Here is a 26,680-nt window from a genome sequence, read left to right on the forward strand (position 1 = left end):
CATTCTCTATACGTAGAATCTTAGGTAACTTAAAGCTTCCTTGCTAGCTCAACCATGAAATGATTACTACCTTAAAATTGGGAGGAGCAAAGCACCATTTAATCATTCACTGAAAACATTTATATCAATGGCCTGTTTATTATTTATTATATATATGTATGTTTGATACAAAGGTTTACCTTGACTACTTTGCAAATAACATTTCATTTCTTAGTCTTTGATTGAATTAAAAAATCTTTTTATTACAATAAATTAGAAGCGGAGTAACGTTTTTTTTTTAAATATTTACGCCATGAATAGGCAGTTAAGTTAATTAGTGTCCTTAGGTGCACGCAAAAAAACATTGTTATGGTCTTGGTGTCTTTTCTTCATATATATGCATAGTTTTTAGAACTAAAATATTTTACATTCACACAGAAAAGAAAAAAAATATCATACTACTTAATATCATGCACGGTTGCTTTTGTGGACCTTTTATTTAGTTAAAAATGCAACGGAAAAAAAAACAGCAAACAGCTGCAGTCTGGAATTGAAAATATTGCAGTTTATGAACATCCACTTGGTCCGTTAACATTACCTTACTTATTAGTTTTAGATAAATAATGCAGCCATGAAGAACAATTTTTATGTCTCTACTTCAGTTTTAATCTGACCTAGATTGAATGATCAGGTCATATGTACTTTTGGACACCTTCCAATCTTTTTGACCTGTCCGGGTGTATTTTAAACATATGTGTATGTGTAAAAGTGAATACAGTCAGCACTTGTCAATCATATCCAACTACATTTTATTAACTTGATGTAACAAATTCAACAGACAAGTTAAATATATTATTATTTGTAATGGCTGACGAAGAACAAAATAAGGTATTAAGCTTTCAGTTAACTTTTCGTAATTTTGGCAAATCAGACACACCTACAACATGCATGCTTGTGAATGAGCTTATAATTATCACTAAATTTTAAATTTAGATTGAAAACTTATTTTTAAACTGACTTGTTTATATTCTGTCACTTAATTCTGATTGGTTCTCTGCTTAACTATAGTTGACCCCCACCCAAAGGCTGGATGTGCCTTAACTTATAATGGTTTCATGGTTGAGCTAGCAAGGTAGCTAACCAAAGATTATACCTTCAGCTACACACTCGTTGAAATCGGCTGTAAGACAATTACTCTCAGACAGGTTGAGTTACTATGAAACTTAAAATGTATCCTACTTTTACCCGTTTGTTTGTGTGTTACCCGGAGGACAATATGTTCTCAGAAATTCAAGGTTTTATTCTGGTGAAGCTTTTTGGTCATTAACACGTAATGAAGAGAAATTCAAATCATTTCCAGAAATTTCTGTACTTATCACCCTGCAATTAAGTACACGTCTTAATTTTTGAGGTTACATTTAGTTTATTTAAGTGCTGCTATTAAAATACAATATTCCAGACCAGTTCTTGAAAGGCACACCAGGACAAACAAAGCAATATAAGATCTTAGTTACAGTTAACATGCCCCTGTTTTATTGACCTATCACACACAATGACAATATTTTACTACGAACCTTCAAATGTTCTGGAAATCGAATCACAGCAGTTCGTATGAGGAAGAATTTACGACAACATTTAGTCAGTAGTACTCTAAAGACCAAAGTACATCTTTTAATTTAGATAATTATACATATATCATCATTTCACCTGAAACTTTGATGACAAATATATATCCAACCCTTATTCATTTACTTCTATATTTCATATTATCTAAATTATTAACAGTCGATTCGGATATTGCAACTCATTTTTACATCGGATGACCGTGAGGGCATTCCTGTGTATTGTTGCCACAGACATTTCTACCCACGTGACATTCGTTTTTGACTGATAACCGTATAATTACGCGGATATTATCGTGTGCAAAATAACATTCCTTATCGCTTGTTAAATATCAATTTTATCAAAAAATATTCATGAAAATATTTTTTAAGAACATAGATAAATGATATGAAAATGTTTTGTCGTGAGAAATATATATATCAATAACAAATCAAGAATACCGAAAATTTGTGTTAACGCGTGCGGAAGAATATCTCAAGAACGTTTTGTAACAAACGCGGGAAAATATGAATGCCTACTCAAATCCAATCTATTAGAAAAAAAGAATTATTGCAGAAGAGTGTCCACCATGCACTTGCACTGCACTATCATTAGAAGAGTAGAATAGAATGATATACAAATGGATGAAAATTTTATATAACTATTATACAAATATAAATATAATATATAACAACAAACCAGAATATACTGATAACAAATAATTTTATCACTACAATATAATTGTTATTACGGTGAGGTTGAATTCCCTGTCATTTATTAATCATTCACACACGAACTTGTCTCAGAAAAAATATATCTACCGTAACCTAACTTTCAGGTATAGAGATGTGATTTTTTTCTGAGACAAGTGCTTGTGACCATCCACCAGAACTTGCGGTCATCCGATGTTCAGTACTTCAGTACTTTGATTTTATTTGTTTCGGGATTACATTATCTCAGACTTGATGAACACTTCTTAGCCGGGTCGTCACTTAGTTATTTTATTATAAATCAAACACGTTTTATACAATATAATTCGCATTGTCACTTGTGTGATGCGGACGTTTGAAAAAAAAAATTTCAACACCATTTCGGTTGAAATATTATGCCGCCATTTTTCTGTATTTTTGAATTACATTGTTTTAATATCTTAAAAGGATTAAATTATTCTTTTATGCCCCTTTTTGTTATTTAGCTCTTCACGTGTTTAGGTAGTTATACATCCTTGACTTTTAGATGTTAGGGTATGGGGGTTCCCAGCTGTAGTGAAGGTAAATCCAGAAAAGCGCTTCGGACGCAACAATTTTATTAAGTGACTAGAACACATCCGCGAAATCGCGGGCATTTAAAGCGTGGTTGAAGTATGTAAACTGTTGTAGGATGAATTTTTGTAAAAGATTTTATGACTGGAGAATTTCAGGAAAGGTATCAAAAGTACCTTAAACATGAACCGATGTCAATATAACATTTTGAATTTTTCACCAGTTCAAAATATTGGATTTAAATCTAAAGAATGTCAACTCAAAGGGCAAACTATTTGTAATAAAATGAACGCACAATTTTTAGGACTGTTTAAAATTACACAGAATTTTAGTAAATTTACAAAAAACCCTTAATTTCTAACTTGATTACATAAAATGTTTTGGGTATATGCGCCAAAGGAACCCTGGAAGCGATAAAAATCCGATTTCTTGGGATCCCTGAAATCGGTATATAATCATGTTTTATTTATAAAGAAATATAATTCATGCAAGCCATAGATTTGTCGAAATTTTCACATGGCCTGAGTCGTTATATTGGAATTTCATCCCGAGCGTAAGCAAGGGATAAAATTAACGAATATAACGACCCAGGCCATGTGAAAATGAAAACAAATCTGTGGAATGCATGAATTATTTTGATGTTTGTAAATTTATCAAAATTCCATGTAGTTTTAAACAGTCCTAAACGGAAGTCTTGTCTATGACTTAAAAGTCCGTCCGATGACGCCTTTATTTTCGTTTTCCTCCCAAAATAACTCAAACGGAATAATCATAAGTGAGGATGACAAATGCGACTATGCATGGTACCTATAGGACTAAATGATTAATTTATTGTGGAAGGAAGAGAGGCGATACACAAAATGAGGTCTTCTCATTTAATAGTATAGATATTTCATTTTTTTTTAGTTTTGATATTTTACATATTAGATCTTTTAAAAGTTGACTTTTATCTAGATTACAATTATTTTTCTGTGAAGAATTTGTGATGTTTTGTTAAGTCTTTAGTTTTCACCCATTGTAATGAATGCCTTTCTTCTACAGTAGTGTCGCTTATCTTACTTTTAAGTATACATGTTATATATTCAAACATGTTTTTTTTGCGGTAAGCTTCGTTTTTAACGTAATTGCTATCTCTGTAAAATCAAGGTAAAAAAAATCATAAGAGAAACCAACAACACACTATATATTACACGCCGTAAAAATCTATATTTAGAAAGCAAAAGTATTTAATATTGTTCAGAATTATGTTTCCTGAATCCTTCAAAAGTCCATTAGTTTATTTCCTTTTATTTGTGCTTTTATCCGTATGCAGTATATTATCCACTGGAAGGAGTGGTAACATTGTTATCAAGATGGATGTCAATTGTTTCAAGGCCTGCTTCCAATTTCAGTTGTCCCCACTGTGTCAGAAATTCATTCACACTAACATGGCCATCACCTTTACAACAACATTAATAATATAGTTAGTTCTGATAAAAAAGTTTACTTCATTTTATATATTTAATGGGATTGAAAGCCGTCTGAAATCAAGGAATAAATTACAAAAACTTTGACTTATTTTTCATAAATTGCTGAACAAAGTTTTTCCAATTTCTATATCCAAAAAGTTCATTAAATGTATCATTTTGACACCATATCAAGGAAACTGATCAACTTATCGTGAATAACACACGGAAATAGCATTTTTTTATCGCACGTTAATAGTCAAGAGTTAACTGATTTGATGTTCTACAAGAATTCAACTGCTGCTGGATTACTTTTTAGTTGCTTTTCTTTGTGTTATCGGATCGAAGTTCGTATGTCGCCTATGATCCATATTGTATCGATTTTTCATCTTATTCTTTTATGTAAATAGAATTCTATTGATTTCAGACTATTTAGATACGTTGCATACTATAACCCAACGCCCTTCCAAAATGTCATTGTTCGATAAACTCATCACGAGTAATTAATAGCAGGTATACAAACTCGTATAGGTGTTTTTTTTTTATATTTACGTTAAATCGTTATCGAGGTCTTTCAATGATAGACACTTCATGAAATATATGAAGTTGTACAATATAAAACAAAAGATTTGTAAGAAAAAGATTAAAAATGCAGCTTTTTTCATTTTCAATTCTTATGAAGAAAGAAACTTACTGTCCATATCAAAGTATGTAAAAACAAAAGGCAAATCGTCCTTGTTGATGACACCATCTTCATTTACATCGGCTTTAGAGAATAATTTAGCTGCCTCTTGACCGTTTCCGATTGCATATGTAACAACCCAGTCCTTCGTAAATTCCGCAGATGTAATGCTATGGTCATCTGTTGAAAAAAAAAATCCAGTTTTTTTTTATTAAGAATCAATACTGATTTGCATGAAAGTCGACAAAATGTTTGCTCCATATTATGATAGTATAGGTAAGTTGAAAAGTCATTGTTATCATTGATATTGTGAGTTGTGCCTTTTGTTGTTCTAAATTACTCATTATCATAACTAGTACCCTCTTCTTTTCCCAATTGCAGTCTGAATTGTTGATCCTTTCATACCACTCTACACTCAATGCAGAACTTTCTAATCTGATATTTATTTAACATCTTCCTGAATATGCATTATTATTTGTTTACCTGATACAGCGACCAATATGAATACGTACGATTAACGTCAAAAAGCAGGTACACATTGTCAAGTTCTGAGCGTGTTAGTTGACCGTCTCTATTTTTGTCAGCTCTGTCGAACAAGACGACTTCTCTTTGTGGCTCTGAGTCGGACAAACTACAATGAAGCAGGGTTGATTTTTTTATATAATGCGTATTTTTGAGATACATATAATAAGTTTTGCAAAGAATTGACGAGTATTTAGTCACAGTGTGGTTTATATGCCATGATTTTTTATAATAAAACATTTAAAAGCATAAATCATTAAGATGGTATTACAACATAAATTTTGATGGTGGTACGTTTTCAAATAATTGATTTTTTAATTCAATCTATAAACAACAGATTTTGTGAAAATCAATTTTTTGTTTACTAATATTTTATTGCAATAATCAAGAAATAGGATTTTACACAAGATACTACAAATTGTATTAAGTCCTCTCCTTACATATACAATACACATATATGATGACAGCAAACACATAAATAATATAGCTTCAGTTATAGAAAATAAGGAAGGGGTCACACATTGGCATGGCAAAAAAAAATAATTAGATAAAAAAAAAAAAGCAAACGGGGCAGAATTAAAAAGACAAAAGACAAAACTTCTGATTTGGAATGTTAAAATCTTTAATGAAACAACGAACTTTATCAAACATTTTAGAGTTAGAATCGTAACTATATGCATCTTTTCCAAACAATAGCTTATCACTATCAAGTTGAATGTTCATATTTATAAGACCATTAACCAGAGATATTCTTAGATTATATTATAATTGGCTTTCTAGAAAGTAATGGATGGCATCTTCAACAAGAGAACCATAGGAGCATATAGAATCAATTAACAACATTTATCTAATTTAAGTCTGCATTTGGTGAACTGCACTGGTGCCTTAGTCATGTATGCAGTAAATTAAATTTTCTGAACCCTTCACCATATGTTGGAGGTCTAAATGCATGGTTCGCCCTTTTTTTCGTTTAAATTGTGGGATAGTTGGTGAGTTTCTTATAGTTGGATTTAATTTATTCCATATTCTGACAGTAGATGAATGACATTTCAGTTATTCGTAGTCTACATCCGTTTATTTGGCAATCGCCAATGGCAGTCAGCAGGGCTTAAGAACATCCGTTATTCGACCTGTTAGTCAAATGCGTTTTGTTTAAATATACTTTTTCCCTTTTTTGGTCTTTTGGAAAATTTTGTTTGTGCTGTATTTAGACTCATCTACCACGAAATTTGTTTTGCATGCACACGTATAAAAAATGCGGTTTTTATCCAATGCAGTCATAGGTTTGAACGTTGTTTTCAATTTAGACTTATATATATGTATTTATATTTATATAATTATATATTCTCAATATGTTTATAAAATTGAATAAAATAAAACGGAAATATCTATCAAGAAAATCATGACCTTGAAGAAAGGTTGTTTTAATTTACATTTAACTACAAGTGCATGTTTACATGTAGGCCATATGGTGACATGTTGTAATAACAATTAATTAATGAACTGGACATACGCGAATTCTACTACTATCAATTGTCCAGCTTGGTCAAAACATGTCAATTAAAGTCAGCTTGATAGATATTTATCCGTGTACCTTTAGAATAAAAACTATTATTGTCAAATTAATAGAAACTTTTATAAACTGTTATATTCTATTAATTTTGTATGTATTCTTATGTATTTTCCGTTATGGACCACTCCGTTCCAGACCGGCTTAAATAAACAGTTGTTTCAAATAACCTTGTGTTGTGTTACATTTAACCCACTCTACGTACCAGGAATTCTATACGAAAGCAGTTTTTGAATAAGGCCGACATGCCTGACTCTATCAAAGGCTTTTGATATATCACAAACTACTATAATGGTAGATAATTTTTTATCTAGGTTTTGACAAACCCTATGATAGATTTCCAAGATTTGGTAAATAGTTGAATGACCTGACTGGTATACATATAATAATGAGTGCTCTAATATATAATTATGAATTTGTTTATACCCTTCTCTTTCCATTACTTCCCTAAAGAACTCAGTAAAGATATTGGTCTATAATTTCAAGGATTTGATTTATCCTCTTTTTTTATACGACCGCAAAAAAATTGCGTTCGTATAATGCTATCATGTCGTCGTCGTCGTCGTCGTCCGAAGACCCATTTCGTTTCCGAACAATAACCTTAGTTTAAGTGAATGGATCTCTATGAAATTTTACCAGAAGGCTCAATACCACAAAATAAACGTTGGGATTGATTTTGGGGGTTATGGTACCAACAGTTTAGGAATTTGGGGCCAAAAACAAGCATTTTTGTAGTTTCCGGACAATAACTTGTGTGTAAGTGTATGGATCTCTCTGAAATTGTACCACAAGGTTCCAAATCACAAATGGAAGGCTGGGATTGAGTTTGAGGGTAATTGTCCCAAACGTTCAGGAATAAGTGGCAAATAGGGGCCAAAAACAAGCATTTTTTCTAGTTTCCAGACAATTATATTATGACTTGTGTTAAAGTTTATGGAACTCTCTGAAATTGTACATTTTCCTGAAAAGAAAATAATCTTCAAAATTTCCAAAACAAATTGGTGGGGGGGGGGGGGGGGGTTAAAAAGTTTGGTGGGATTTTTTTTCAAATTTTTTGGAGGTTCATATTTTTTTTCTTCAAAAATTTTTGAAATTTGAAATTTTTTTTTTGAAAAAAAATTTTTGGAGGTTCATACTTTTTTTCAGGATTTTTCAAAATTTCAAATTTTTTTACTTTATTTTGGGGGGGAACAAAATTTTTTGGAGGATTTTTTTTTTCGTAATTTTTTGTTTTTTTTTCCCTCAAAATTTTCCATTTTTACATTGATTATTACTGATTTATATATAAAAGCAACAAATACTGATATGGCAGGAGATACACACCAAACAGGGTGTGTAAATTATTATATATAACAGATTATCTAAGTATTGTGCAACAGCACAGTATTGCGCAATAGCACAGAAATCTTCAACTGAAAATAAATACAAATCTTTTAACCAATTTCAATGGGATTAAATTAAGTCTTTAATTTTTGGGGGTTCTAACCTTTATTACTTTTTTTGGATATTGGGCCCCATTTCTAAATTGGTCTACATTGAGGTCCAAAGGGTCTAAATTAAACTTTGTTTGATTTCATCAAAAACTGAATTATTGCGGCTCTATGATATGCTGAATCTAATTGTGCATTTAGATTTTTTATTTTGGGCCCTGTTTTCAAATTAGTCCATATTAAGGTTTGAAGGGTCCAAAATTAAACTTTGTTTGATTTCAACTAAAATTAAATTTTTTGTGTTTTTTATATGCTGAATCTAACCATGTTGTTAGATTTTGGATATCAGACCATACTAGGTAAATTAAATGTCCCATTTCAAATTTTAAGATCTTTGACCACATTTATTTTGTGTCAGAAACCTATATTATGTTCAAAATTATATCACAATCCGAATTCAGACAGTATCAAGCTTGAATATTGTGTCCAAACTTGCCCAAACTGTTCAGGGTTCGACCTTTGTAGTCGTATCAGGCTGCGCTCGGCGAAGCATTTTATTAAAAGAAGCCATAACTCTGGCAAGTTTCCAATTGTGTTGGAAACATACCAGCTCGAAGTGATTTAGAATAGTGATAGAATCAGTAGAGGTTTATAAACAGAATCCGCGGTGCCTTTCAGCATTTGCTGGTTAATTAAATCATTACCACATGCTTTGCCTATTTTCAACGTTTTCAGTATATCTTTAATATCTTGCTCGGTTATTACCAGATCAGACAAATAGAAATTGGTTATGGGTGTTATAATTGGTGTATCATTGTTAGTATCGTCAACAGATGAAATTGACCAAAACTATTCGTTTTAAAGATTTTTTGTCATTATCATTGTATATCATTTCGTTTAATTTACTATCAAATAGTGGTGGAATATTATAATTATTATTTGTTCTCTTCATTATTGTTTTAATTAAGAGACCAATAAGACTTTGAATCGGTTTTCAATATAGATAATCAACACTGCTACTATCTCGAAACAGTCATTCGCATGTCCAGTCCATGTTTTTGTCGTCGGGTTGTTGTCTCTGACACATTCCCCGTTTTCATTCTCAATTTTATTTTATTTCTGTCTGTTTTTTGATGTTGTCAGAACTTTTGATTAATATCACACTTGTTATAATTTTTATATTTTAGATATGTATCCAAATAATTCTAAAAAAAAATGAAATATATAAAGAATAATGCATGGCAAAATCCGTATCGCATGCTGTATCACCACGAGAAGCCAATATTAGTCCCGAGGGCTGATATTGGTCGAGTAGTGATACAGCATGCGATACGGATTTTTCCATGTATTGATCTGTTTATCATATATTTTAACAATATTAGATTCATTATATATAAGGGGACAACCATTTGATTCTGAGGTGGGGGCCTGGCAATTTTTTGGAAATAAATATTCTGGCCCCCATGTAGGTGCAAATAAATAACTTTTCTTATCACACATGAAAATAAATATTTTTGCCCCAATTACATTTTTGTTATTATTTACAAAGGTATCCAATATTAACAGAAAATCCGCAAAGAAATTTTGTCAGTGATTGTTTTGAGAGATACGCAGTGAACGTCCCCCCTCCTTTTGACCGGTATAAATATGATTTTGTTTATGAAATCTTAAAAAAAAAAAAAAAAAAAAAAAAAAAAAAACTGACTCGCTACGCTCGCAAGAACTTTTACCATTTTGGATAATAACACCCCTCTTTTCTTGGACCCACCCTCGATTGTAATATATAAATATATTGTTCTGAGTAAAAATAAATAATCTGGCCGCCTTTATGTTTGAAATCAATATTCTGGCCTAATCAAATTTGCCAGCCTCCCCCTCCCATCCCCTCCTCCTCAAAACTAGATGGTCGTCCCCTAACAGACTGCTGCTTAGCCCTCTTGCTGTCGCTTATTTAATGTGGTTACATTTCGTATCATGCCATAAAATACGACAACTGGACGTCATATGTCCAACTTTGACGTCATTTGATATATATATGACGTCACGCCCTGATGACGTAACATTGGAAACCTATTTAAGCCTCGGAAAAAGATTAAACGATATAATCGTTGGTCCTTCAGAGATGTTCTAATGAATAAGTGATTGCATAAATTATATTTATGGAAACATATGTCCATCCGGCAGCATTTGAAGAGAGTCAACATCATTGTCGTCTTCTGAAATTTCAACAACTGAGGGGTTCCGGAAACAATCTCGAGATGTACCAAAAGGGGTGGCGATACGTGTTATGCGATACGGGTTTAGCTATGCGATACGGGGTATGCGATACAGGGTAGATGATACACACTGGAGAAAAGAACCTTTATTAGATATACAAAATTTCTGTATTTAGTACTTAATATATGATAAATAAAATTACTATGACTTACATGTAAACTATCAGAGAAAGGAAAATGACGACTGATTTCATCTGTAATTTCAAAATATAGATATGATTGACAATAATGATAAAAACGAATAAACAAGTGTTTGCTATAAGAACAATTTTAAGTCCCTATTCATTGATAATCTAAATGAAATATATTAGATTAAATGTTACGGTGAAGAAATGTTAAAAGATTTGAAATCTGGTTCAACAATTTTATTTTATTTTGCCGTTTAATTGTGGAAAATTTTAATATGTGTATATGCCGAAATTAGGGAGTCAATTGGTTGCTACTTGGGTTGAAATTACTAGTACTGAACCATCTCTACGAAAGTTTTAAGGACGCCATCATGCTTTAGTTGATAGTTGTGACACAAATAACTGCAGATTTGCTCAAATCCCGTCCTCTTTTCTACGTTTACGCATCATCAGATGAATACTTGTAATGAGCAACACAGCTGGTGGCACTAGTGGAGTGTTTTGTTGACTGTTGTTCTTTTGTGTGAATTTCTGTCTGTCTGTCTGTCTGTCTGTCTCAGCTTTAACCAACCATTTTCTTTGGGAAATTCCTTTACCAAGTCAAGAATATGACATTTGTTTTCCATTCGTTCCGTTTATTGATATAGTCTAACGTTTGATTTTGTCAGTTTTTGCGGCCGACTTTCCCCTCTTTGAATTTACCTTGGAGTTCGGTATTTTTGTTACACTTTTTTCCTTACTCAGTATATTTGATTTTCTTTGCAGTTTCCTGTACTAGCAGAGAAAGTACTCACCATAATGTCAAGTTGTTTTCCTTACTTTTCAACGGAACTTATCGGTTTAGTTGGTCGACATAAAAAGAAGGTCACAGACAGATATGCATGCAGTGATCTATGCTTGTAGATATCAGCAAAAACTAGACAGTTCGTATGTACTATTCAGTTTTTATCTATCAAATATTCTTTAGAAAGGAATGTAACGTTTACAAGGTTATAATATTAGTTAAACTAACACTTTTTCCGTATGATTTGCGAATTTTAATTCTCCTCGGATATCATCGACCCTTTAGAGCTAGTAACCTAAAAAAATACTTGTTGATCAGCAATCGGAAAAAAGTATACTCTTAATATATTTATATAATGAAAATTCCGCCTCTTTAATCTTTCTAATACAAACATAATTTTCTCAAAAATAGGGGATTATATCTCCATTAGCCTTGTTTGTGTTTCCCTGCACTTTATGTTTTAATATACCTTTAGACCATAACTATATCATATAGGCAGACGAAACGTTGTATTTGCAGTTTGTTTTAATGTTGGACTTTTACATCACTGTCATAGGTATGGTGAAGAGTAAGGCGCTGATAACCCTACCAAATTAATATGCTTGCGCCTGTCTATAGGCAGGATCATATAATTTAGATGTTGTCGTTGGTTGCTTTCTCCAATATTGTTTTAGCATAAATCACGCCGTAAGCTTTCCCTTTTGAATTGTTTCACATTCTTAACTTTACTTTTAAAACACTTTATTATAGATTAAAAAATGCAAATGAATGATTAAGGTGCGGTAAGGACGGCAATTTAGAGTGCCACTTCAAAATGAGGTCATTTTCGATACGGGCAAAAGTTTTGCCTTACAACAGGCGACTTATATATCACTGAAAGAACGTTTTACGTCCTCATTCCGACCGGATGTGTCTGTGTATTTATACATCACGTGCATCAAAACGGATGCTCCCATTTTGTATGGAATTTACTGCTAGATTGGAGAAGTATAGTGATAGTAATATTAACGGTACTGATTTTTCTGCACCAGATGCGCATGATCACTTCATTTCTATACCCCCAGTCTATAGCTCTTTGGATACCAGTATAAGCTATCATTAACTCCGAAAGTGCAAAGCAAATTTTAGCTGATACATATACTATATTTTCCAAGTCTAGTTAAAGAATCAACGGATAGAAAAAGGTATCAATTGACACAGAATAAAAACACATATTTTTTCTTAAGGTTTATATATTCTGAATTCCACCAATATATTTATATCAACAGAAAAATGCTGTCTTTTCTCCCCCCCCCCTTTTTAGACCGTTACATAACGTCACCTCAGACATTGTGACGTCGCTGATAAGTTTTGCTCAAGTCTCAAAGACGTGGTACGAAAATAACGGAGCAACTGAGCAGGGTGGTATAGGTTAAGGGAAGCATGATAAGACCCTTCTACTTGAGGTATCCGATATGGTTTTTTTTTCAAATCTCACACAGTCTCAATCCTCAACCGATATAATCCCTTGATCAGAGCTCTTGGAATTACATTGATGTCATGGTTTGATACGGGTGTGGTATTGAAAAAAAAGCCATATAATATTCTCGTTTTATAAATTTTGAGGTGTTTGACCTGTTATGTGCTTTGTTTTGTTTTCCTCTTTGTTTGTTTTTGTGATTTTGGTACACATTTATACAATCATTTACTACATACATATATATAATGTTCAGTATGGGGTTCTCATTCCTCATAAAAATAAAGGATTTCAATTTATTTGTAGTTGCTTGTAAATTATTATAATAATTAAAAAACATATCATATATATGACGAAAATAAACATTTATTTATCCAGTAAAATACAGAAAGTAAACGACCACTTTAAATAAATAAATTGTCTAATCACAGTGCCTCTACTTTTTTAGGTTTTCGGAAACAAGAAAACAGCGATCCGATGAAATCTCGGAAAGTTGGTTTCTTCGCCATATGTAGTCCATCTGAAAATAAACACAATCCATGATAAAAATAACCTGGGCAAAACTACATAATTGTTTACTACAAAATTAATGTGCACTATGATGTGCAAGAATAGCGAAACGGATTGGACACAAGTTTTAAGAGACGTCTTCTCCCAATACAAATATAAATACAAAAATATCATTTAATATTGTCGAAAACATGATGGGAATGTATGCACTACAAAACCAAATATCAGGGAAAAATACAAAAGTAAATTGGAGTTGAGTGAGTGAGAATTCAAGTCTGAGTTCATGCTGCATGGTGTTTAAAAAAGAATCAGTTACTCAATTTCCATTTTAGGATTAAATTTCCATTCACAAAAAAACTGTACTCATATTTTATAATGTATAATTGTATTGAGTGACATGAGGACTGTTGTTAGGTAAATATTTTCACTCTACTCACATACACTTCATTTTCAGCCATTTGCCGAGTGAAATCCTTTTTAAGAAGCTATATGAATCGATTCATATTATGCTTTGTTGTGTCCCGAGTTATACAACTGTAATATTGCCCCTTATAGATTGAGCAAACACCAATTAAACCGTTTGTCAGAAAAATCCTTGAACCATCTCGTTTAAGATGTTCAGAAAATTTAATATCAGCATCGTATAATAGAGGCTTATGATTGAATAAATGGCTCAATACTACAATGCATGGACTCCGCATACTTCGTTAATTCATATTTATGATGCTGTATGTTTCATTTCAGATTACCGTTGAATATACTGAATTCACAGATTCGTTCCGGAGCACCTAAGATCACCCCCCCAGTTTTTAGTCAGCTTCGTGTTGCTCAGTCTTTGGTTTTCTATGTTGTGTTTTGTGTACCACTGTTTGTCTGTTTGTCTTTTTTTTTTCTTTTTTAGCCATGGCGTTGTCAGTTTATTTTCGACTTATGAGTTTGAATGTCCCTTTGGTATCCTTCGCCTCTTTTTGTTAAGATTACCGTGATTATTGTATAGATAAAAGGGGATGTGGAGTAAGCGGATGAGATCAGAACTGTTATACCACTGTCCCACGTAAGGGGAGGGTTGAGGAATCACACAAACATGTTTAACCTGACCACATGCTTTGTGCACCTGTCCCAAGCCATGAGTCTGTACTCCAGTTGTTGTCTTTTGTTGCTGTCTGTCATGATTATTTTTGACATCCCGTGGCTTACATAGGATAAGGGTTTTTGCATAATATTGAAGGCCGAACTGTGACCTAAAATTGTTCACATCTTTGTCTTTTGGTATTCAATAGATAGTTATCTCATTGATAATCATGTCCCATCTCGTCACTCATTTAACAATCATGAACAAGAGTATACATAAATTATTTTCCATATATTATTGACCTAACATTTATTTATACTTTTGTTATACCTGTTGTTTGTTTCTTTTTAGCTTGATTATCCTCCGTCTGGCTTCTTTTTCTAGCATCTTTGAATAAGTTATTTGTTCCAGTTCCCTTCTTCTTTTCTTCCTTTTTCATCACTTTCCTTTCGCTCTTGTCAGGTACATCAAGTACAATCTCTTTCTGTCGGAAATATTAAACTCGCATTTATAATAAGAAAAATCAATGTGACGAATGATTTATATTGTAATCTAGCCTATTTTTCTCATGAATTATAGCATATATTTTATTCTCGAATTTGTAAGTCCACCCGTGGAATTAAAATAAATGTATAGACACATGTATCCCTTATATCTATTATACAACTTTAAAAATAACATTCATTTAATATGTATTCGATTTGGACAAAATTGTTTCTTGAGGGGGGGGGGGGGGAGACTAGCTATTTTATTCCTTTGCTGTGTGGAGCAAAAAATGCAAATTTCATTTGTTTTCTTTAAAAATGAAAACAACACGTTCGTTACCAATTTCAGGCGTCAGAAGCGCTTTTCTGGATTTAACTTCATCAGGCCTGCCGAAAGCTGAATATTTGAAAGCCAAGGATGTATAACAACCGAAATGATTGAGCTATATGACCAAAAAGGACCTAACATGATAGCTATCTAACTTCTTTCGTATGACAGTATATCAAAATTTCTAGGAGGGAAATGTGATATAAGTGTGTCAACTGTGATAGTTGTTTACATCCTCATTATTTTGTCTCTGGGGGATTGCTGTCTCATTTGTAATTATACAACATCTACTTCTTTTTGTTATGATATGAATGCTTTATTGGTAAAAAGTGTATATAAAATTATGTTTTACTATTTATATGTACTATCAATTACATAAACTTTGTAGCCCTGTTTGAATTTTTAAGTCAGTCGTGTTTTTAATTTTTAAGTATGTCTGTGATGTATGTTTACACAGCTTTGGTTGCTGGGTCCCAAATATTGTCGTGTTAACCAGTTATGTCTATTTGGTTTGCTCATCCAATTTTGTTAATATAACGGAACTATAAACAACTGGCATACAAGTTGGAGGTTAAGCTAGTTATAAAACCAGGTTTAACAGACCATTCTCTTCAGAAAATGCCTATACAAAGTCCGAAATATTACAGTTGTTTTCCATTCTTTTCTTTGGTTGATGTAGTTGAGCGTAAAATTTTGCCAGGTTTTATGGACCTCCTTCGTTTTAAATGTAACATGGAGGTCGGTATTTTTGTTTATTCTTTTTGCAATGTATCTGCCTATTGCCAATACGTTACCTTAAAAGATATAACTATCCATGTAGGTTCTTCCGTTTGGTGAATGTGCGCCATAGAGGAAGGACCTGCAAACAATTAACGTTGTCAATCACTCAATAATACTTATTTCTCAAATTGCACGATAACATTTAAAACCTGAAACCAGAGGCTCTTGGGAACCTGTATTGCTAACCTTTCAAAACTTTAGCCCACGATAACAACAGTGATGTCACGATATCAAACGTAAATAATTTAATGCGCCTTGTTCGGATTTTGAAATTTTAATAATAAAAGTTCATTAGCAATAAACCGAAGATAAAATACAAAAGCCACACAAAACAAGGTCAGGAAAACACGTTGTACGAAAATGAATTTCCGCATTTTTTTAGAATCAGATAAAACACGTTTTCTTGTCGTTGTCCTGGTTTAAAATTTAAGTCATTTTGCTGTCTAATTTATTGGAAATATCTTTAACTAGTAATAACGACTTCGCTTTGAACCGTCAAAAGTAAAGTGGAGAGTTTGGAAAAATACCATGAAGTTTAGACGGGAATTGCCACGAAGTTTAAGGAGAAGAGGTCTGAAAGCATCTTTCTTAATGATAATTTGATTGCCCAAAATGAATGAAAATCAACATAAAGAGAAGTTTACCAGAAAAGTATGATATAACCATAACATAAAATAAAACTATCCTTTTAACTTGATCCTGTTCAAATTTCTATTTATTCTGCTTATTCAAAGAAAAAAAATACTGAGTTTTTTTCAAATATTTTTTGTTAATACATGTAGTTAAACAACTGCAATTTATGAAGTAAGTTTGGTCGTCAATAAATAGTTTTTTTGAAATAATGTGCTGCCATAGCTTTATAAATTAAGTATACAGGATTTGTTTTACCTAACAATCATTGTTTCTTGATACAGCATTAAACAATACCTTATACTTGTTGCTTTTTTATGTTGTGTTTTGTGTAACGTTGTTTGTCTTTTCGTCGTTATTCGTTGTTTTTTTGCCATGACATTGTCAGTTTGTTTTCGATTTTTATGAGTTTGAATATCTCTTTGGTATTTTTGCCTCTCTCTTATAATAATAGGAATATTGGTGAGCAAGTTCTTGTATTCAGATCTATTGTTAAACTTGCTTGTGATGTAAACGTATCGGATCACCGATGTTTCATTAGGTTTTACTTAAGGTGACTATATAAGAGTTTCACTTGCTATCCAAGGAGGACTTTCACTAGACTCTATGGGAACTGAAAAGTTGACAATTATTTACATGAATAAAAGCCATATTAACATATATTGATCTTCTGAAACTTAACTCTAAATGGAAATAAATGTATTGAAGTATCTTGATATTACGTTTTCAAGTGACCTGTTATTATTGGCAAGAGAAACAATATTTAATTTGATAACTTATGGGCACATAAAAAAAGTTAACTCTGCTAGCCTTTGCTGTCAAAGGTTATTCACATACGTTAAGCTTAGTTTTATTATTGCTTGAACTTTAGACTCCAGCTTTGCTGCCTGCATTTGAACAATGCTGTGTGAGACTTGTGAGTAGGCGAATTGTGTGAGACTTGTGAGTAGGCGAAATGTGTGATCCTATCCACATTTGCGATGGTAGTTATTAGTAACTGTGTTTGGCTTGAAATTAAAACATGTCGCGTAATTTTTATCGAGCCTGCGACTTTTGTCGCAGAAAGCTCGACATAGGGATAGTGATCCGGCGGCGGCGGCAGCTACGGCGGCGGTGGCGGCGTTAGCTAACTTCTTAAAAGCTTTATATTTTAGAAGCTAGAAGACCTGGATGCTTCATACTTTGTATATAGATGCCTTATGTTACGAAGTTTCCGTCTGTCATATGTCCATTGTCCTTGACCTCATTTTCATGGTTCAGTGACTACTTGAAAAAAAGTCAACATTTTTTGTAATGTTAATTTCTTTCTTATTATGAGTAATAGGATAACTATATTTGGTATGTGCGTACCTTGAAAGGTCCTCATGCCCGTCAGACAGTTTTCATTTGACCTCGACCTCATTTCATGGATCAGTGAACAAGGTTAAGTTTTCGTGGTCAAGTCCATATATCAGATACTATAAGCAGTAGGTCTACTATATTTGGTATATGGAATGATTGTAAGGTGTACATGTCCAACTGGTAGGTGTCATCTGACCTTGACCTCATTTTCATGGTTCAGTGGTCAAAGTTAAGTTTTTGAGTTTTGGTCTTTTTTTCTTATACTATATGCAATAGGTCAACTATAAATGGTGTATGGAAATATTTTATGATGTACATGCCAGTCTCACAGGTTTTATTTGACCTTGACGTCATTTTCACGGTTCATTTCTCAGTGTTAAGTATTTGTGTTTTGGTCTGTTTTTCTTCAACTATAAGCAATAGATCAACTATATTTGATGTATGGAAGGATTGTAAGGTGTATATGTCTGTCTGGCAGGTATCGTCTGACCTTGACCTCATTTTCATGGTTCATTGGTCAATGTTAAGTTTTCATGGTTAAGTTTGTTTCTTAGATACTATAAGCAATAGGTCAACTATATTTAATGCCTAAATTGATTGTTAGGTGTACATGTCTGTCTGGCATGGTTCATCTGACCTTGACCTCATTTTCATGGTTCAATGGTCAATGTTAAGTTTTTTTGTTTAAGACTGTTTCTTAGAAACAATAAGCAATAGGTCAACAATGTTTGGTTTATTGAATGATTGTAAGGTGTACATGTATTTCTCGTTTGGTTTATCTGACATTGACCTCATTTTCTTGGATCATGTTAAGTTTATGTGTTACTTGTAGTAAAGCTTTGTATTTAGGACTATCAACATAAAATCAATGGTTAGTAAAGAAGGCGAGACATTTCAGCGTGTGCACTCTTGTTTCATGATGACACTGCAGTCGAAGGATACTGGCAGTTTAAAGCTTACCAACAGCATTCTGTTTAAAGTCTTGCTTCTTTGCTTCTTTGCTTGTCAGGGCTTGTTTGTTCTGTATCTGTGAATTCTCGTCACTTTCATTCCTGTTTTCATCTGGTTCATTCCCGGTTTCATTTAGGTCATTACTGGATTCATCAAATAGTTGATTACCGATGTCATCTTGTCCGTTACTGGTTTCATCTTCCTTGACTTCATCTTAAATATGTGAAAAATTGATGAATAGAAATTATATTTATTTGCATAGGAAATATTAGCAGAAATCTGTATGCGTTGTTTTGAAATTTTTACATTATATTGTTAGATAAAATGAGTTTTCTAAATAAAAAAAAAATAATGGCTAAAGCAAAACACGGAGTTAACAAATGTGTTTACCAAGAGTGTCGTAACATCTAGTAGAGGTTTTGGACTGAACAGTGATCCTGATTACATGAGTTAAGTTTCAACTGTGTTTTATGGTTTCATTGACTATTGATCTCTTCTTTTTTAAAGTGAAATGCAATCCTTATTCACTTTCATACATATGATAGGCACAAACCTATATCTTCACGGAGAAAACATTCTTCCTCTGGATAGTGGTATTCTCCTCTCATATGTTCGATATCTTCCCAAAAATTTAACTCTGAAACTGACTTGGCCTCCTTTTTGAATTCGTCAAACAACTTCCTGGTTGCAGCCTCTATAATAAAACAGGCAGTTATATCATCAATTACTCAAAACGAACAAAAATCAATTATACTATTCAATACATCCCTATTAGTTACTTTATGAGTTAAGGGCATACGATACAGTAGCAGGGGCAGATAATAACGTTTTCAAAACTTTTCGTGTTGTTTTCGCGACGTTGTTAATCAGAACGTTGTAATTTCGCGATGTTTCTAATAAGAACGAATACATTTCGCGACGTCGCTTTAGATGTAGTCATATTTGCGGAAATCCACTGACGTCATAATCCCGATTGCGCGAATTTGAAAAAAAAATACCTGCAATGAAAATCGGCCAATTCACGAGAATTGTTATATTTATTCATTAATACAACAATATTAACTTCGAATGGGAAAAAAATCAAATCCACATGCTTAATTTTGTATGTCTGTTATTTCATATGGGAAATGAATAAGAGATATGAAAAACATAAGACGTCGATGAGAGAGAAACCCAACTACACAAAAAAAACATAAGTAATTAATATAGTAACTTCACCATTTGGATAACTCTAAATCGTAATGAGAATTGTACGGATAAATTTAACAGAGACTATCAACAAAATGACAAAAAAACGTAATAAATAATGACAGCGCATCTTATTGTTCCTGACTTTAAAAAGGAACATTAAAGAGATTAACGGCATTTTTAGAATTTAACCCGTGGAATATATAAGTGTACGAAGAAGAATTGTCAGTTAAAATTACTCAGTTATAAGCCCCGTATTATAGACCAAAAACAAAAACGCACCCGTTGATGTGCTAAGCATATCCCTATTTACATATTTAGAGAGAAAAATCGGCACACAGGAATTAGGTATTTGACAGACCAGAGTTGCAACTCATTGATGTTAAGTTACTGACCAAATACGAAGTCTTTTTGTAAAGTAGTTTCTCAGATAAGAAACAAAATATTTGTTGGACCGGACAAACAATGTGGTTGCACTCACTCCTAGATTGAAGGTATAATACAGACAAGTAATTCAATGATTATATGTACCGTAATAAAAAAAAATACTCTGAAGACAAGCTTAGGTAACTTATCTATTGATACAGAATCATTAAATTTCATGCTCTAATATCGACTGCTGTATGAAATGATATACTACACTGTAATTGACTAAGCTGACCCGATTTAATGTGGGTATGATTTTGTGTTCATGTTATGCCTATAGAGTAGGTCGTTAGTTTTCTTGTTTGAATTATTTCACATTTTCATGTTGGGGATTTTTAAAGCTTGACTATACGGTGTGGCTTTTTCTTTTTCTTATTTTTTTTTGTGTTGAAGGCCGTAGGGTGACCTTTAATAGCGTTTATCTTCGTCATTTGAACTATGGTTGACAGTTGTCTCTTTTGCAATCATACCAAATGTCCTTATTTTTATATCATCCCCCTTACTTTATAATTGTTGCACATTTTGTCATGTCGGGGCCTATTAATAATTAAAACTATGTTCAAGCTGTGTTGTCTACATGAATTGTATGACTAATGTCGGACAGAGATGCAAATTAATTTTTTTATTATATATCTGTTTTGTTTCCGAACATTTCTTTTCTAAAAGTAATTTACTAGAATACATTTTCTATCCAAGATTCGTAACAATTCATAAAGGTTTGGCAAATATGATGCTATTTTACGAGGAGCCAGCTTTATTAATTTTCATGATTAATATCATTGGTTTAAAAAAAAACACCTTGGCTCTACCACTGAAATTGACAACGTAGTATAGTGAACGGCGGGAAAGATTTCACGACGTTGTTGCGAATAAAACTTATTCCAACGTAGTTTGGCGCCTTATTGGCAAACGTCCCGTTTTCCAATAAAAATTAGGGTTTTTGCTTTTATTGAAAAAACAAGCACATGGACCCCCAGTTTTTTCTTTTGCAGTCGATCAAGTTCTGTTTTAAGAACGCTCCGCCAAAATTTTAAGAAAAAATCAACGATAGAATTTTTTCTGCACTTCTGTATAGACGCAAAAATATTTTCAACTTCTTTATTTCACTTGTATTAAAAGAATTGAGAATATAATTACTTATTTCAACCGTTAACTTGTTACAACATGCTGATGCCATGGATCAAGGGAACATTTTACAAAAACCCCGGTTAAATTATGACTGTTCCTTCAAAAGTATTGGTACTTTCCTTAAAAGTCCTTATTTATTAAATTTCAGGGTTTTTCCTTCAAATATGTAAATTTCGAACCAAATTATCTCAAAAAGTAAGTCATGAAGGTATATTTTTCTTTGCATATTTCAAAAGTACACATCAAAATTGACCTTTTACCAATATTTCAAGAAAAAATCAACGAGGGATCTCTACTGTATCGTATGCCCTTAAGTGTATAAAAAAGTTAAGTTTTTCACTAAAACATTGCTGCATAATCGGTATATATATGTAAGACTCAGATCGACGTTCGTTCCTCAAATCGACGTCCAAATCTGACGTCACAATAAAATAACATTCCAAAACGACGGCCAATTTTATGTTTCTCTTATTTTTGTGCTATTTTCACATTTCTTGACCGGTGTGAGAAAAATATTTCTCCTCACTAGTGAAAAATATGTTCTCGGCAAATGATTGGTCGAAATTTAATTATGACGTCAAATTTTCTTGGTTTCTTCTGAATTTTCCTATTGTGACGTCATGAAAAAAGGCGACCATGCCTGATGACGTCACATATAAAGAACACAACTTTCTACAAATCTTTGAAAAGGAAGGATAAGAATCATTAGAGAAACAGATTCCACCACTATAACTCGTGTATTACGATATTTCTCCACTCTCAACAGTTAAATTTAAAGTATTTAAAAAGCTCGGCAAGCCTCGCACTTTAAATATTAAAATTTAACTGTCTCGAGTGGAGAAATATCGTAACACACTTGTTGCAGTGGTGAAATCTATATTTCTCTAATCGACGTCCATTTTTTGGCTTCTCTAATCGACGTTCGTTTTATGGACTTGTCACAGTGAAATCACATCTTTATTAAAAAGTGGGTTGAACCTAAAACTCAAAAAGTTGTTGAAAATTATAAGACCAAATCATAATACTTATCAACAATTGGCCGTACGTTTTTATTCTTTCTATTCGGTTTGAGTCTGTATCCTGCCCTCTAGATGTCTTTCGATTAACTTTGTCTTTGGGTTGTTGTCTCATTGTCGTTCGAATGTATACCCACATTTATTTATTTCGAGAGCAACCATTTAACTTCAAGGGGGGTTTATGGTTTTTTGTCTGAGTCATTTTTATTTAGTTCTTCGACACTATCAATCAAATTATTTTTTTCAAAATTTAACACTATGAGGTATGGGGAAAATCTGGATTCAGAATATTTTTTTTGTCATCTGCTTGACCACAATTTTTTTTCATCAAATCAATGGGATCAGAATATTTTTTTTTAGGAAAAGAACATACCCCCCCCCCCCCCCCCCTTTTCCCCCCTTGAAGTTATATGGTCGTTCCCTTATATAAAAAAGGAAAACGACAGGTCGAGCATATGCACGTCTTTCACCAAAATATTAATATGCATGTACATGTAATAGCTATATGATGTAGGTGATTGTCTTATTGTCATATTCTAATGTTTGTCCTTTTTTTTTTAAACAATATAAGAAAACAGTTATAGTTTCTGTTAGCTACTTCACAAACAAGACAAAACGATACAGATAATATAAACAAATATCAATTGATAAATAACTGATTCAATGAAAATAGACATCGCGATGAAAGAAGATCGATCTATCGATCGGACGTCTATTTTGTGATTCATAACGTCATATTGGACGTCGATTAAAAAATATTGGACACTGATTTGAGAACGTGACGTCAGATTTGGACGTCGATTTGAGGAACGGACGTCGATTAGAGACCGGACGTCGATCTGAGTCTAACATATATAAAAGGAAATAAATTACACGTCAATGAACATATTTAGATCCATACACCATAAGTCAAAAAGTCAGCTTTGCTACAAGTACATGAATAAATGTACTCGCAAGTTTACCCTTATGAAAATTGTTCAAATTGCGTCAGTTTGGACATTTTTCATACAGCTTTACAAAATTCAGGATAGTTTCGGATTCAGTATTCTTATCCATGACAAGCAAAGTCAGAAGTCTATTTTTTGAAATTCTTTTGCAACGCTCTTTTTAGAGTAGCCGGCTATTATTAGTAATTAGGAATACTAACTTTTGTTTTCCCTCTTTTAACAAACCTGTTTATCTTAAATTACAAACCTGATCTCCTGTACAAATCTTCGTAATTTTGTTTGTAAAAGTCTTCATGGATTTTTTCTGTTTTCGTCCAGAATTCTATTTCGTCCTTAGTGATCGAATCCTTTTTAAGCTGAGAAATAAGCCTTTTCTTTTCGGATTCTAATATCTCATTAACATCATGAAAGTCAGCCATCTGAAATGAAAAATAAATTTCCTTCAAAAATATTAATCCTTGCATCATTTTCTCGTATTGTTTAAAAATATGAAAAATATCTGATGTAATTTTAAAACGTTTTAAGTTGCTAACCATCTCCGTGGTCAGTTCTGCGTAAAAGAAACCCTATTTTAATTACGATTAAAGATATCTACTTTCCTATTGACTGTCTATATAATGGAAAGGAATGAGTATGGTAGTCTGAACAAGTTCACTTTATGTATCTGGTCGTCTTTTGCAGCTTTTTTTTATTATTGTTACGTGTTTCTAGTCTGCTTATGTAGACTACAAAAAGCGGTTTTTATTTAGCAAATGCAATCTTGCTTTAACCACTGTCCTAGAAAGAGGATAATGATTAATATAAGTGGAATTTAAAGATTCCTTTCCTAGAAGATAATAGCTACAGTTTCGGTGGAGATCGTCCTAAACTGAATTAATGGATTGCTACAGAAATTATCACAATACTACAGGAATTTTCCTTGAATTGGTAATTCATGCATTGTTTCTGTATTTTTCAATTCTAAACAGTTTTAGCACTATTTTGACTTTTATCTAATTAAGCTTTTTGATTTTGGGTAAACATAAGGAACACATATCTGTTATGATGTTGATTCTAGTTGCATCGTCCTACAAGAAGCATGAAAAAAATACCTACTGAAAATCATGTTAAGTTGAGTAACCTACCTTCTTTACAATTATCTGTCCTATTCCCAATAAAGACGTCAGTAAAAAATTGTAAAACTGTTAAAGAAATATGCAACGATCCGTGTGTCGGATTCTTTACAACGACGTTTAAAGACGTTGCCATCGGTGTAACTGTGACGTTCTTTATATTGTTCTATATGTACTTCCGGTGAGCAGCTGAAACTGAGCAAAACAGGCTATATTCTTTATTATCATTGTCAGGTACTTCAATAAAAAACATGGACAATGAGAGGCAACAAACACAAACGCTGAGTTGAGTTGTAATATTATTGAATTCATAACAGCGTGGACGAGGCCATTTCTTGGCGCGGTGAGACACCACATTCACTTGGTCATATCAGGTATACGTTCGTCTGTAAAACCCACTTATCATATCGTATTTATAATAGACGTTTAAACTGTGGGGGTCGCCAAATGTTTATCAACGCATAAAACAAATAATTCGAAAAACTAGTACAGGAATAACCCATGTGTTTTGATTAACATTGAATACTTAGGCATTCTTTACTGGCGTATTTGTTAAGTTTCGATAAACATGTTTTATATATTCTTTATACCTATAAATAAATTTAACTAGCTTTAAAAGTAGCAATGCATGTGTTATTTGTTACCTTTTTTTGGACTCTAAAGAAATTTAATAAAAGCGTTTGTCTGATTTTTTTACTTATTTTAGTTTACAACGAGTGCCTGATAAAATTTTAATCGTTGTGCAGTTACAAAAAATATAATAAATATACTTTCGTACGCAAGATATAAGACAGTAAAATGCTATTTGAACCAAGCCTTATGCAATTTGCATTTACTTTATGAAATAGGTAAAATTCAATTCAACATTTAAAAATAATTATTTGTCACAGAAATTTATTTACAAATGAACAGGTCTTAACCGGATAGCTAGAAAAAAAGAATTATAGTATTGCCGACGTTCATCTGACTGACTTGGCAATCGGACTAGGTATTGAGAAAAATTATCTAAGATAGTACATTATAATAGTTTGATGTATGTAGGAAACTGGAACTTTTCTGATAACTACTATACCAGTGAAAAATCATTGGCATCAGAAACGTATTCATGAATTCATAATTATGCACCGACTATTCTTCCTTTTCGAAGCGTGTGTCGGATTTTTTTCTCATGCACAAACATGAACAATATGTTTTAATCTCAGTATTGTAATTTTAATCGTCCCTAATTTTAAATGTAAATTAATTAGCTTATTTGTCACTTTTTCTTAAGCAAAGTATTTTTTTTTTCCCTTTCCAAATCTTTTTGGAATCAAACAATTTATTTAAAAAAAAACGGCACCACTTACACACACACAATAATGGAAGGCGGCTAATATATAAACTTCGTTCATTTTAATAGCACAATTAAAAAATATACATATCTTTATAGGGATACTCGTCATTGTAAGATAAACTAATAAGGTTGAGGATTATTTTCGATTTCTGCTACTGTAATTATGATGATGCACTATCACTGGTAAACACTCATCAACGGATTAAAAACCGGAGTAACGCGAACGGAGTCACAAGTGGAGAAGGAACTGCTTGCCTTCTGAAGCACAGGAGTTTATCAATGGTTTACGTACATGTA

General features: G+C 32.5%; 2 protein-coding genes across 2 annotated transcripts; both read right to left on the bottom strand.

Moving 5' to 3' along the window:
- Nucleotides 1-4,135: 4,135 nt before the first annotated feature.
- Nucleotides 4,136-7,502, bottom strand: LOC127727674 (uncharacterized). The gene is made up of 4 exons (XM_052234789.1): nucleotides 7,489-7,502; nucleotides 5,483-5,601; nucleotides 4,983-5,150; nucleotides 4,136-4,281 (listed from the first exon to the last, which is right to left on the bottom strand). Exons 1-4 carry the CDS (start codon nucleotides 7,500-7,502, stop codon nucleotides 4,160-4,162), a joined length of 423 nt encoding a protein of 140 aa, XP_052090749.1. The 3' UTR covers nucleotides 4,136-4,159.
- Nucleotides 7,503-13,521: 6,019 nt separating this feature from the next.
- LOC127728147 (uncharacterized) lies at nucleotides 13,522-19,923 on the bottom strand. Its single transcript, XM_052235391.1, has 5 exons — nucleotides 19,787-19,923; nucleotides 19,243-19,446; nucleotides 16,326-16,390; nucleotides 15,049-15,202; nucleotides 13,522-13,656 (listed from the first exon to the last, which is right to left on the bottom strand). The coding sequence occupies exons 1-5, from the start codon at nucleotides 19,839-19,841 to the stop codon at nucleotides 13,562-13,564; spliced, it is 573 nt and encodes a 190-aa protein (XP_052091351.1). The 5' UTR covers nucleotides 19,842-19,923; the 3' UTR covers nucleotides 13,522-13,561.
- Nucleotides 19,924-26,680: the final 6,757 nt, after the last annotated feature.

Source organism: Mytilus californianus, unplaced genomic scaffold (genome assembly GCF_021869535.1).
Source record: "Mytilus californianus isolate M0D057914Y unplaced genomic scaffold, xbMytCali1.0.p SCAF_2, whole genome shotgun sequence".
NCBI classification, from domain to species: Eukaryota; Metazoa; Mollusca; class Bivalvia; order Mytilida; family Mytilidae; genus Mytilus; species Mytilus californianus.

Coding starts and splice junctions, on each gene's coding strand:
- LOC127727674 (XM_052234789.1), bottom strand. Junction 5,151..5,482: donor CCTGCTTTTTGACGTTAATC/GTACGTATTCAT, acceptor TTTTTTCAACAG/ATGACCATAGCATTACATCT. Junction 4,282..4,982: donor TACATACTTTGATATGGACA/GTAAGTTTCTTT, acceptor GTTGTTGTAAAG/GTGATGGCCATGTTAGTGTG.
- LOC127728147 (XM_052235391.1), bottom strand. CDS start 19,841: ATGAGAGGAGAATACCACTATCCAGAGGAAGAATGTTTTCTCCGTGAA. Junction 15,203..16,325: donor GGATAGTTATATCTTTTAAG/GTAACGTATTGG, acceptor TATTTCCGACAG/AAAGAGATTGTACTTGATGT. Junction 13,657..15,048: donor TAAAAAGAAACAAACAACAG/GTATAACAAAAG, acceptor GTTTATTTTCAG/ATGGACTACATATGGCGAAG.